Genomic DNA, 14,510 nt, shown 5'->3' on the forward strand with positions numbered 1-14,510 from the left:
GTTAGGAGGGCAGGGGAGGAAGCAATGGGAGGTCGATGCAAGGCTAGCGGGTGGAGCGGTTGGAAGGGCAGAGAGAGTTTAATAGAAGAGCATGGAGGGGGTGGGGATGGGGCCTTGCGGGGCTGTGACCTGTCCCACGGAGCGCCTTTCCCCGAGCGCTCGCTCATGGCTTATTTAATGTTGGTCTCCAAGGCTACGATGTGAACTAATTTAGGAACTTCCTGACGTCAAAGGAAAATGGGACAGGGCGCATGGAGAGTGAGTGGAGGGAACAAGGGCACCATCTCATTACCATCTAATTATATCTCTCTGCCACTCCGAAAAGGTGGTACAATTGTGGCATTGTGCGCGCGTGCGTGCGTGTCTGTGGCGTGAGCGTGCTCATTAATGGAAATCAATAAGTGCTCGCTAACAGCACTCACACCGTCAATTATACTGGTAGGAACCTCCTGGTTACACCAGCCCACAGGAGATTATTGTGTCCGTCCGTCGTGCAGGGAGGGGCTGGGTGGGGAGGATGGGGCTGGGTGGGGAGGGTGGGGCTGGATGGGGGTTGGGAGGGGTGGGGCTGGGTGGGGAGGGGCTGGTCACCCCGTGGTGCCCTTATAAAACTCAACGTTTAACCTACTCACGCCGGCTTGTGCCCGCCCTCACAGTCGGGCATATTTGCGGAATACACCACGCCGCCGTTGACCCTGTCCATTGACCGAGCAACCCAACGTTCCTACCAGCTCCCTCCGCAGGAATGTGTTACGAACACTCTGTCTGTGTGCGTGTGTGTAGCCGCCACCGTTATAACATGAATTACATAATGTTCATGTATTGAGTGTGTGAAAAAAAAATGCCCAACGGAGTGTGAGGGGCAAACTACGAAGAGCGTGATGTTGGAGGTGCGCCCACTATGGTTGTAAACAAACACACACTTGTGAGTGAGGCACTCGTATCTTTGATAATTACGATCTACGTGGGTTTTTTTTTCTGCTGACACATTTACAGTATGCAAATACAGATGTCTTTATTTATATTTACGGATGAACAGTAGTTGGGTGGTGAGGTCATGGAGGTTAGGGGAGGGATAAAAACAACCCTCGATATCTTTGTCAAAAAATCGACAAGCCGTGAAAAGATTTTGACGCAGGTAATGATTGGATGATGGCACATATCATTTGCGCGGTGTGTAATTATCAACGAGCAATGCTTTAGTTGTACGCACAAGTACTGTTTGTGCTCGAGGCACTAGCGTTCTTCTGGTGAGTAATTAACCACCCAGAAATAAGTGCCATCATTAATCGTCGTGAAAATGCCGGGTTTTAAATAAAAAAGAAACAACGCTGCCGCCGTCATTCCGTGGCGCTGGGGGTGGCAGAGACACATCGTTCTTGCCCAGCAGTTTGCTCGGCGGAAAAAAAATTTACCTGTAAAAACAAAGTTTTTCACTATAAATCCTTTATATGCGTGGCATCGGTTTTATTTTATTATTCATTTCTGTTTTTCTTGAGTAAGAGTTTCATTTTTATCACATTGGTATTTTAAATTAAATCTGAAATTTTTTTTCCCTAAAAAGTGTAAAATTTTGGAGAAAAAAATTTTCACGAAAATAAATTGTCACGCACAACGAGTCTGTGTGCAAAATGTCAGCTCGGTTGGATCACGGGAAGTGGGTTTAGAAACGACCGAAAGATTTGCACGGTCCTAAGCAAGCAAGCAAGCACGCAAGCACGCAAGCAAGCAAGCAAGTTAACTTAATATAAAGGATTTAAAAAGAAACAACGCTGCCGCCGTCATTCCGTGGCACTGGGGGTGGCAGAGACACATCGTTCTTGCCCAGCGGTTTGCTCGGCGGAAAAAAACGTGGACCAAACTAAATTGAGCCAGAGTTTTTTTTTTTTTGGGGGGGGGGGGAGGAGAAGGAGGGAAGCCGCGTTTCACCGTCTGCTGGCAACGCTCAAAGGATGCCATTGTTCTTCCAGCCGACCGCCCTCTTGCAACTCCTACACGCAGCAAAGCAACAACCGTAAAACATTGGCGAAGAAGAAGCGCCCTCGAGGCTCGGCTCGTTTAAACAAAAAAAAACAACGACAATGATGCGTGCACATTTCGTCCGCGCGCTTTCATTTCAAAGTAGCGTTTTAACCCTCCCCCCGCCACCCTTCTGAGTTCGAAGCCGTCCGTGCCAGATGCCCATTTCCCCGAGTTCTTATCTGATTCATGAATGCGGCCAACGAGGCGTTTTTTTGCTGTTGGTGGTGGGAATTTTTTTTCCCCCTCTTTCTTTTGCGGGCAAGTTTTTTTTTTGAAACCCAACTTTTTACGAACGCAGCAAGCAATTTGTTTTTGTTTTTTTCCCCCTTAACATTCTCGTACTAACCAGCCGGTCGGTCGGTCGGTCAGTCGGTCGGACGACGATGCTTCTCAACGCTTGGGGTGGAGGGGGGTGGAGGGGGGTGGAGGGGGGTGTGTGTGGGGGAGGGCAGTGAAGATTTATGAATGAAGTTTGCCCGCGACTCTTAGAGGCGCGCACGCGGACGCTGCGCGGGGGTGAAGACGCAGCTTAAGCGCGACACGAGGAATGCCTCGCGCGCCGCGGAACCCCGCAGATTGCGCGCTCTGACAATGGATAATTTCTCGGCCATCCAGTTCATCAGGCGAAAGCTGCAGCGCAAACGCAAGTAAGTGGCACCGGCCGTGTCTTCGTCGTCGGGTTTTTTGTTTGTTCGGTTTGGGTTTTAATCGCTCACTCGGTACGGCGGCGGCGCTTCCATCGGAACCAAACAAACAAGGCACATTGAGCGTGGGTTTTGTGTGTGTGTTGTCGCTGCTCTCAGAAGGTGTACAGCTACTCTGTAAAAAACGTGAGTTCGTTGAACGGGTGCGGTGAGTGGGCATTCAACAACTCTGTGTGTGTGTGGGGGGGAGGCGGCATAGCCACGACCACAACCGATGTCAAACAAACTTTGTAAACAAACGTGAAACGCTAAGCACGGCGAGCAACGGAAACTATCCGCTCTAGTCTGTCGTGCATCCTGCACGGGCTCGCTCGCCGCCAGCGATGTCTGATCAACTTAAACACTAGATATTTAATTTTTTTATTTTAACAGGTAAGGCTCGCTGAAGCTACGTAGCTATATATTTTTTCAGAAGCGACCTGGGTACAAAGGATAACTCGGCGAGGTGGCTCATCGTGTGGAAATGTAGAGCAGACGACAACTACTCTGAACATGTGTCGATTCTAAATGTGGAGGGAAAACCCGGAGAACCCGGAGAAAAATCCACGCGGCCACGGGGAGAACGTGGAAACTCCAAATATACAGCAGCAGCAGCAGGCGTCAGGATCGAGCTCGAACCCACGACCTCCTGCACCCCAGGCGAGGGATTTAACATCTCGACACCCAACGCTTCAACAAATGTGCCACCAGTAATACCCCGGTTTACGTTAGGGATACGTTCCTGAGAGGTGCGACGACGAATATCGAAACGACGTCAAATCCAAAGCGATGTACAGGGTCGTGGGTGAAGGAGCTGAAGGGTGACAGGCGACGGATACGAGAGAGGGCGCACCAACGATGCTGCAGGCGACGTAAGTGTGGGTTAAGGCGACGAAAATCGGGTCTTTGTGTTCATCATGTGACGACGTATTTCCGAAATGACGTAAAGGGGGAGGTGGGGATACATACATTACAGCCACCTGTAAATGCTGCAACAGACAGTCTGTGTATCAAATGGCTCGCAGATGAGAATTCAGAAAGGAGGCCTGAACCTTCAACAGCTTCGACCCCTCGCTGCCCCCCCCCCCCAATCCACCCGGCGTTAGGGGGAGCTGAGTATGAATTTGCTTGGTGCAGCGGTGATGGAGAGGAGGGAGAGTTGAAGGGGCCAGTGAGGTGTGATGCTTCACGTACGCGACTATAGTTAGGGTCGAGTGTTTGCACTTTGTAACGCCACGTACAGCCAGCGCCACGGCCTCTGGGACGTGAGCCTATTCCGAGCTGATGATCCGAAAGCAACAACAAAAAACTTCCAAAGGGATGTTGCTTTGATTTGCGAAATCCTCTGTGTGGCCGACTAATGCCTCTCAGTTTCACAGCCTTGCCGGGGTAGGGTTATTTTCGCAAGGGCCATGAGTTTGATGTCAGTTGTGTGACAGCTGCACTCTCGTCTGGCTTTGTCTGCCACGGGTCTTTAATCAGCCTACCCTCACCATCCTCCTCCATCGCTATGACGTTCAACAAACATGTGCGGAGTGGTTGGATTTTCAGTGGCAATAAAAAAAAAGTTACGTTTTTAAAAAAAATAGTGATGTATAAAAGTATGACTAACATACAGGCATTGTATAATAATAGGGTTTTTCCCCTTTTTATGGCAAGAAAACTTAAACCTTTTTTACGAGGATTCATGTCTGCATTAACCACAATACTTGCAGTCAAAATGCAAACAAAAAACACACTTTTTTATTTCCATTTTCACTGCAAGTATTGTGGTTAATGCAGACATGAATCCTCGTAAAAAAAGGTTTCAGTTTTGTTGCCAGAAAAAAGGGGAAAAACCATATTATTATATTTTGGTACTGGCAAAGGAGGTCTAATGATACAGGCATTGTGTTAATCTACTGCTGGCTGGAAGGGCTTGCCCACCATCCCAGACTGTAGCTGCCCATGGTGGTTGTTTGACCATACTTCACCACACTGGTCAGTGAGGATTGGTAAAGGGAGAGGCGGGAGGGTCGGTTCACAAATAACTCACCACTGATCTTTGCTGTGACTGGGAATTGAACTCTAGTTTCTTAGCGCAGTGCCCTTTCAACCGCGTGACCACAGACCCCCACGATACTCTGAACAGTACAGTATTCACATGTCAGATATCTGCAGCCATTAGCTCGTTTGGACGAGTGCGTAGACAACTTGTGCACACTGGTCTACAGCAGTAAAGAGTTGCGTGTTTACGTTCATCTGTCTAAAGTGTGCGCGCGTGTAGATCTCAGCTGGGTACAACTCAGAATAATTGCATTGCAATGATTCGTGCGAATGAAGATGATGGATGTTTTCCCGAAATCTTCTTTATTACAAACAATTTACAAAGGGGGAAAAAAGTGACAGTGTTTTAGTGTGAATTAACGAATGAAAAAAATGTATTTTCCACATCTCTTAATGATTGTGCGAATGTGTTCGTGGACATCTCTGCCTGTCAGTTCTTCTGCTTTCGCGAGAGTTCTGATTTGGGGGCTGTGTGGTCGACGAGAAATGCCCGTGCGCGTACCGAGGTCAAACGTTACCAGTCGAGAGATGCGTCCCACCGACGTCTCCACGATTCGCGTGCCAAATTTTCACGGCACCGACTTCCGTGGATGCTATTTATAAGTCCCAGCATAAAGTGAACCGGATCAAGAGTCATACGCTACTGTGCTGTAATAATAACAACAATGTTCACCAAGCCCACCCCCCGCCACCCTTCGTCAATCTACTGCTGGATGAAGACCTCCCCCGTGTTTTTTGGTCGCGGGAATTTTCTGAGTGGCCGCTGCGGGTTGGTGAAGGGGGAGGGGAGGTGTGGGGTGGGTGAAGGAGGGAGTTGAGGGCACCTGAAACCAGTTCAGATATCACTCACCGCAGATGTTATCCACGGCCGTGAATCGAACTCCGGGCCCCCAAGTTCATGGTGCAAAACGCTCGCCGGTGAACCATCGCTCCACCCCCATATATGGTTCTATTACCTCGACGAAACGAAAAAAAGCTTGTCATTGTATTACTGCGCCATTGTTCGATATTTTATTCTTGGGTTGCGTTGTTGTTTTTGCCTTTTGCCGTCAACATTTTCCAGGATGCCCATTCGGGACGCGGCGTTGGCAGCGTGACAGGGCCGGGTTTCGTGGGACGGCGCCCACCCCTTGACGGCCCGCTTAGCCGTGGCGGCAGGCCGTCAAGTCCCTTGACGGGAGACTGAAGCTGCTAGCCGGTGGGACAAATATGGACGTTCTCATACCGCGATTGGAGTGGTCGCTAGGGGCTTGCTATCTGGACGCGGTCCATCCCGCGCGACGTCGCGCAGAAAGCCGAGGGCGTTCCACCACATCCTTGACGACGAAGCCGTGCCTCTCGCGCTCTGAAGCGCAGGGACTTCGGAGCAAGGGTTGGTGAACCTCGAAGGGATGTAGCCATCGTGCGTGTGTGATGCTACACTTTAGGTACAATTGCGCCTTGCTACCACAACACGCACCTCCGAGTAGCACGGTTGGTTACGTACGGTGCGAAAGAAGTTCAGCAAACATACATGCCTGCTGTAAAATTACGAGACCTCCTTTGCCAGTAGCAAGATATAGTAATATGTTTTTACCCTCTTTTCTGGCAACAAAACTGACACCTTTATACAAGGGATCATGTTTGCATTAACCACAACACTTGCGGTCAAAATGCAAACAAAAAAACTTTATCTTTTTAAACAAATCAATCCACTCATGGGTAAATGCCACCCCGCACAATGACAATCATGGGTCTTGTTTGCCCATGCTTCACCACGCTGCTGAGTGTGGGCTAATGAAAGGGTAGGTGCCCAGGATTGGTTCAGATATCACTAAATACTGATGTTAGCCGTGATTGGGAATCAAACTCAGGTCTCCGGCTTCATATCTCCATACGCTACGCGCTACACTACTGAGTGGTGTAGTGTGATTGGCGTGGACCCTGGTAACAGGGTGATGTGCGGACTGCCTCTGTCCAATTTCCCATGGTGCAATTGCCCCTCCAACGCAATTGATAATTACATCACTGAGATAATCTGTGCAGGGGACAGCACAGCAGGTAGATTTCCAACATATTATTTACACGTTATCCCATCGTGTGCTTCGATTTTCCTCCAGAATCTCTGCGTTATTTTCTCAGAGATGTATGCCACTTCTTAGAGACACATTTAAGTCATGAAATGTGCATTAGGACTAGCTTGAATGAAGGATTCTGTAATTCCTAGCGAATTGTTAAATTAGCTGTTTTTCTTCATCTTAGTTGGACACAAGTCCTGTTGAATACTTGTATTACGCTTCATATTATGCATACACAGCCCTCTGTGGACCCACTGCCGGATGCATTGGTTCAGATGACTGATCCATCCAGCAGTAGACTTCTTTGATCATACTTCACCGTGCTGGTCGGTGCGGGTAACCGATGTTATCCGTGGCATGGTTCGTAGTCCAATACATTTGCATCTTTTCTTGTTTCGCTCACTCTCATCGGTTCTCCAGTCTCTGTACGAACCCATTGTGGATCACAGGTCGGCACATAAGCGTTTAGTATATGTCACGGCTTCCTTCGCGTAAATATTACCCAGTTGTCATGGACACGTGTAAAATTCGCTTAGTTTACTCTGCAGGCAATTAGAATCGCGCGTGAAACGGAATCGTCGGCGAACGTTGTACAGCGTCCTTTTCGATAGCGCTGCCTTTCATCAGCATGACGTGGGAAGAAAAGGAACGTGTTTAAGTGAAGCTGTAAACAATTTTTATTCTACCAGGCAAGGATCCGCTGAGCTTTATCGCTCTTTTTCAGAAGCGACCTGGCTCTCACAAATGTGAGCTCAGCGAAGTGGCTTATTGCGTGGACATTTTTAGCGATGAGCACGTTTCTAAACGTGGAAGGGAAAAAAAAGCGGAGGACCCGGAGTAAAATCCACCCCACCACGGGGGTCGAGACATATTCAATCTTTAAATATGCAGGCATTCGTGCAAGCGCAGAGCACGAGATTAACATAGCCCAAAAGAATAACACGCATTCAATATGTAACAAATGATCACAGCAACTAATGTGTTTGCGGCATCCACAAGTAACGTTACTGCGTGTGCATGAGAATGGGTTCGACGTTTTTTGTTTGTATCAACAAATGATTCAAATCGTGACTTTTAAACGAGAGGAGAAGCATCACTCTGTTGTAGCACAATGGGGGGAAATGGTTGAGTGGCAGAATTAATTCAGAAAAAATTCCTTTCATCATCATCATCATCATCCATGATCTATCCACTGCTGGATGACGGATTTCTTAAGTTGTTGTCATCTCTCAGAGTCTTTCATCGGAGTGTATGACCTGCGTGCGTATGTATGTTGAACTTCTTTCGCACCGTACGTAGCCAACCGTGCTAATCGGATGTGCGTTTGTGCATTCCGATGAGTGGAGGTTCATTGCATATGTGAAAAGGATCAAAGAGAATGTTAAAAGATACGAAAACAAATGCGGACTTTATAACTTGTTAATCCAGTGGATAAGTCACTTGAACAGTTCCATCGTGCCCTATAAACGTGTGAACAGGCCCATCTACAAGCTTCATATTAACTTACCACGAAATACACCATTGAGAACAATCACCGATCTACCGTTGTCAAGGTCGCTGCAGTATGTTGATACTACAACCATGTATATTGTACGGTTTGAGATGCACCAAAAAGCGTGTCGTTACATTCTTGCTAAATGTTGCCTTATCGCGATGATCTTTTCTCGTAAATTTCTCGTAAATATTTGATTTCCCGACAACATCATGTCGAAAATAACAAACTCAGCAATTAAATCTGGACGTAAACAGCTATTACCCCTTCAATTAATGCTGTGTGTAAATGTTTTCCGGAGCAATTGACTGCACGTTAAGTCGCATGACATCATCATCTTTGTAGTTTGCAGCATTAAATCAGTGTAACTTGCAGCATGTGCCTTATAGTGTGTAAAGTTACAATGGGTTATGGCAGGCTTACGTTGAGCGAACTGCACCTGAAGAAGAACTTCTAACCGATCCGTGAGCCACACTGCAAAGTGCCACAAAGCACAACATCAATACAACAAAAATGCGAAATACATATCACAAAGTTCCGAGACACTGCTACGGCGAGATCCATCACAGAGCGAGATTTAACACCGCATCTATTCGTGAATAGACACGTGAAGTAACCTTTTAGATTTGAAGTTTTCGTGACTGCAAGGATCCATACTCTTTGGTTCTTTCAGGAAAGTCACGTAGGTGAAAAAAGAAAAATATAAAAGAAAAAAGAAAAAGTAGGTGAAAAAAGAAAAATAAAAAGTAAAAAGTAGTTTTTTATTTTATTTTTTTCACCTACGTGACTTTACCGAAAGAACCAAAGAGTACGTGAAGCAACCATGAACACGATGCACTGTGCACATTGCAGCGGCACGTGATTTGGAAGTAAATACGCCGATGGTGAATTAGCCACCGGTCATTTCCCTTCGAGAGTGTAGTTTGTGACATTTTCATTCCAACCAACATGAAGCAGAGAATGCTATCCGTCCATAATAGAGGTGCTTTTGTGGTTAGATCGCGTAAATGTAAACGTGTCGTTAAACCCGCCACCACCCGACACAGCCAATTAGTAAGATTTGTCACGTAAACAGAACGTCCCAATTCGATACTAATTGGCTGTGTCGAGTGGTTGTGGGTTAAACGACACATTTACATTTTACGCGGTCTAAACCCAAAAACCTCTATTACGGATAATAATGGACGAGAAAGCCCGCGTGACGAAATGTTATCCACGTAGCTCACTTAGCTTGCGTACCAATAATTAGAATAATAAATGACGACCCTTTGTTAATCCACCCCTTTGGTGAAGGTCTCGGCCACGCCGCGTCAGTCACGTGGGTTGTTTGACCAGACGCTTCGTCATTCAGTGCGAGTCGGTGAAGGAGGGACACGTTTAAGGAGATCGCCACTCTTGCCACCGATGTTTCTCCGTCCACGGCAGGGAATCGAACTCCGGGCCGCCGGGTTCGGAGTGCAGCGTGTCTAACGGGGGGCCGCTGTTGGCGTGTGGAGACTCGAGCGAATGCAGAAGCACGGCGAGATATTCCCCTCCTTCGTTCGCCACTCACTCAACATGTCCACGGGGAAGAGCGTAGCCACTGCATTGTTTTCTGAGCATGAATTGAAATTTCAGAAGTCTTTGTCAATTTTTCCGTGTTTTGTGAGCACAATCCTGGCCGTTTTTGGACAACAATTTGGCCAGCTACTACCAGACATTGAAACATGTTTATACATTACTACATTAGTAGCTGGATATAAGCAACACCCCTTTGGGAGTAAGGCCACGCGAGATTATATCCAATGTCGTGTGGTTACGTCAGATGTTGCCCTTTGCCTTCCCCCCCCCCTCCCGCCAGTGTAACTTAATGATGTGATGAGTATACCATAACTGCTGTTATATAAGTTGTGCTTAGAGGCAGCATCTACTGCATTCTCTCCCATTCTGTCTACGCATCTACGTTGGCTATTGACGTCGCTCGGGCTAAGCGAACCAAGCAAATGCATAGGGCCCCAAGCAGCCCAAGGTTTCCTGGAAAAAGTATGGGTGCATTAAATATCATCTCGAATTCAAATCCTGATATACTCAACAAGCATTTTAATACAAGCAAGCAATATTAATTGTACCTGTATTGTCTGTCTCTCTTCTCTTGTCTTAATGATGTGCCTCTTGGTCTAACTTCACACTCTCATTTCACTACATCTCTGTCCTCATCTATATCCCTCTGCTGTCATCACACTACGTCCTTATCTCTTGTCTACATCTCTGTCTGTCATCTCACAAGATAGTTAATGAATTGGTCGGGGCGGAACGCCAAAAAGAACCCCAATAAGGCCGGCACCACCACTTCACGTGGCTCTGGGCTCCGAGCGAAAAATGGGCCCTTTCACGAAATCTGTCGGCGTTAATGTGTTACCACTCGGTAGCTCGGGGTGCCTTTGTTCCCAGTGATGGAGCAATAATGAATTGGCCGTAACCTAAAATAAAAAAAAACCTCCGACTCTTTTTTTTCCCCATCTCCCATTCGTTGGGGAGAGCGCTCCTGGGACCGTGAAACGCCCCACACAAAGAGACACTCTTCATTTGCCTCCAGCCTCTCCGCATAAGCGCTTAACTCGGAGAGCCCTGACTCGGCGAATCGGCCTGTTAATTTCCGTTGAATGTGTTCGCTCTCGCTCGTACGACTCGCAAACGTGGACAGCGGTGCAGAACATGGGACGGAAGCAGAAGAGGGCTTCGCGGAAGCGTGTCGAGGGTCGCAAGCTTGGAATTCCGCTGAGAGACTGAAAGGAGAAGACACGGATCGGAGGACGCGTACCGCCTTTTAGAGGAATGACGGTGGGCGTTCTCAGAGAGACGCGCTTCGTTTGTCTACAGCCCCTTTGCACGAGTGCTGACTCAGAGCCCCAGCACAGCAAATTAGCCTGCCCGTTGCATTCATTTATTCAATCATTTTCTGCACAGCTCTTAACAATAGCGTGGGGGTTTGGCGTGATTATATATTGGCGACAAGAATGATATCCTTTCAAAACAATAAAATGCCACAATAAAAAAGTAGATTTATTGCGAAAACGTTTAAAAATCAATTGCACCATCATCAGCCTTGATCTATCTGCTTCTGGGTGGAGGCCATCTCTCCCGATCATGTGATGCGACGAACCATTTAGCTCCTACGCCCGAGCTGATTTCATTGCTCCATCTCCGCAGTCGAAGTAATCTTCAGTGTGTGTTCCCTCCTTCATTTTCCACTCGGTCGCTAATTAACTTCACTGTCTGTCGTGCCCAAGTCCACTCACCTTTCTTCATGGTCATTGCGATGTCTTTAACCTGCCTATGTCCTCGAGTGCACGTGCTTCTCTGTCGGTCTCCTGAGGGTAAATTCCAAGCGTGCAATACCCCATGCTGCTTTGCACACTCGCTCAGCTTTTGCCCTGTTTTCTTTGCAAAGAGCCTTTTTCCCAATACATGCGTCATAGGTAATGTATACTGATTTAGGAACCCTCGTATGTTGCTTTTCAATGTCATTTTCGATTTTATAAAATCACTCCAGCCTACTCCGGATTGCCTCTTTATTTCGTTATTTTCTTGAAAACGATACAAATCACTGATTGTGTATATACGCGAAATTACTCAATTGTTTCACTTGATATCACCAGTTTTATGTTCCCTGGGAAATGAGGTTCCACTTATATATTTTACCTTATAAACTAAACAGATATCAATCAACCGCATGGGTGGTTCAAGGTTCACCTTTTTGTTCCAGATAATCCAATAACATTACAGGTCACTCCAAGATCGAGGAGTGTTCCTGGCAACATTTGGCAACTCTTGCGTGCAGTGACGTCACAGCTGCGTGGTGTAGTCTGGGTATTTAGCCAAATGTTGGTGTAGCACAACGCATCATCTGGCACTGTGGAGGCGAGGCATGGTGGATCGCACAAATTTGCCGAGGTGCCATACCCTGGCTCTGTCGGGAAAAATGCGGCATAGCAAAGTGCGATCCAACTTAATCTACTAATCGGGTTTTCCCCTTTTCTCTGGCAACAAAACTGACACCTTTTGCAAGGAATCATGTTAACATTAACCACAAAGGCAAACAAAATACAATACTCTGCAAAAGGTGTCAGTTTTGTTACCAGAGAAAAGGGGAAAACCCCTATTAGTATATTTTGGTACTGGCAAAGGAGGCCTCATGATGTCTAACTTAATCTGTTCTTTCTGGATGGGGTGCCATGCCTGGCGTTCCTCCAGGTGCTCCGGTTTTCCTCTTACATGTATAAACACTCAACGATTGGCTGAAAACATCTTAAGCTATAGAGGACTGCAGAGATTGGGCAATTGTTGGTCCCGGCTTAACGCCTGGCTGCCTTTCAGCCTGTCTGTGGTTGCTTAGCGATTGTGAGATGCAGCGTGCATGAACGACGCCGCTATATACACAACTAAACATTCAACTGTGACTAAACTATTTCTCATACGATGTCCAACAGTGTGCCTTTGGACAGCAGTGCAGTGTAATAAGTTTAATCGCGAATGGAAATCTCACAGAAGCTGAAATAATCACATAACTAGCCATACAGCCCGGTGATGTGTGCTTTTCACGCAGAAGTTCGTTTTTGAGTGGTGCAAAATGTTTCAATACGGTCGTGAGTTTGTAAGAATTCACGAGCAGATGTGTTGAAATGGCAGCGTACATGTCCTCGAGAATTCTACGCTTCTGGCAGTAAGGCGTTACAAGACCGATGAGACAGACATGTACGTGTGGCGGGGGAATATCTTGGATATTAGCGTAAGTTTCATTCACTTCAATTTCGCAGTTTCTGGATATAAAGCACGGTTGCCAAAGCAAGTGCTCAAATTAACAAGCACACCAAGCAGCGAGAGAAAAGCAGTACTAGTAAGTGTCGTTTCGGTAAGAGTCAGAGTGTCTCTGTCATGGAGCAAGGTTGTGAGAACTTGGAAAAAGAGACGACTTGATGGGGCTTTCCAAGCAGAGCAGTGTGAGTGAAAAAGCAGAAGGAGATTTGTGAGTGGGTGAGTGGCTGAGTGAGTAGGTGAGTGGGTGAGTGAGTGGGTGAGTTAGTGGGTGGGTGGATGAGTGAGTGAGTGGGTGGGTGAGTGAGTGAGTGAGTGGGTGGATGAGTGAGTGAGTGCGTGTGTGAGTGAGTGGGTGGGTGGGTGAGTGAATGAGTGGGTGAGTGGGTGGGTGAGTGGGTGGGTGAGTGATTGGGTGGGTGGGTGAGTGAGTGGGTGCGTGGGTGAGTGGCTGGGTCGGTGGGTGAGTGAGTGTGTGAGTGGGTGATTGGGTGGGTGAGTGGATGAGTGAGTGGGTCAGTGAGTGAGTGAGTTATGACCTGCAGTGTGGCGGTTGAACACCGTGTGGATGAGACGAAACAGTCGGTGTTTGCTGGGCAGCGTCCTCAACTTGGGTGGAGGAATCGACAAGTGACATTAACGGGAACGCTAATGATGGTAGTAGTAGCGATAGAAGAGTGATACGGAGATGACTGATCACCGGTGAGAGAGCAACAGGAGTGAATCAGTGAGTGCTGGATCATCAATCATTAACAGTAGGTTGGTAAATTTAAATACGCTTAGAGTATCCATTTGTTATGCTGTCCTGTGTGTTAGTACAGCTTGCCCATGCTCTGTGGTATACAGCAACAAACATTGGTTTGTAAAATAAACTCGATTTGTTAACCACCCAACTCCCGCGTTGTGCTAAAGGATACATAACTCTCGATTTAAAGCGTTCGTGACTGCAGGGATTCATCTTCTTGGTTCTTTCGGTAAAGTCACGTAGAAGGGAAATAATAAAATAATAAAAATAAAGCATATATTTTTTACTTTATTATAAGAAAATAATAAAAATAAAGCATGTTTTTTATTTTATTATTTCCCTTCTAATACATTACTCCCTGATGCTGTGGGCAGATACTATGCAAGGGGAGGATAACTCGGAGGTTTTAGAAAGGTTTCGAGCAAGCGGTGTTCATCATTTCAGGGTGAACATTTTCACACAGAATTGCCCGATGATGCTGGTTGTAATTACCAGCGAAACGTCGTACTCAAATTGTGAATGTTGTTGCTTCAACACACCGGTGGGCTAAAGCAGTGAACTATTTGTCTTTGTCAACGTGACACATTTTTTACTGATTGGCCGTGTCGGGTGGTGGAGGGTTACGACACATTTATAAATAAACGCGATCTAAACCCAAAAATCGTTGATAA

The 14,510-nt window shown here is 46.9% G+C and overlaps 1 protein-coding gene across 5 annotated transcripts in view; it reads left to right on the top strand.

Moving 5' to 3' along the window:
- Window positions 1-14,510, top strand: part of LOC133351955 (cAMP-specific 3',5'-cyclic phosphodiesterase 4D-like) — a 314,479-nt gene that overhangs the window by 163,687 nt on the left and 136,282 nt on the right. The window contains exon 1 of one of the 5 annotated variants that reach the window (XM_061567581.1): window positions 2,522-2,669. The exons of the other annotated variants lie outside the window; for them this stretch is intronic. Coding sequence (XP_061423565.1) covers window positions 2,614-2,669 — 56 coding nt within the window. The 5' untranslated portion in view covers window positions 2,522-2,613. Of the gene's footprint in view, window positions 1-2,521; window positions 2,670-14,510 lie in introns of those variants that run through there. 5 annotated transcript variants of the gene reach the window in all.

The sequence above is a fragment of the Lethenteron reissneri genome, chromosome 39 (genome assembly GCF_015708825.2).
Source record: "Lethenteron reissneri isolate LAM-NWPU_2019-01 chromosome 39, ASM1570882v1, whole genome shotgun sequence".
In the NCBI taxonomy this organism is placed as follows: domain Eukaryota; kingdom Metazoa; phylum Chordata; class Hyperoartia; order Petromyzontiformes; family Petromyzontidae; genus Lethenteron; species Lethenteron reissneri.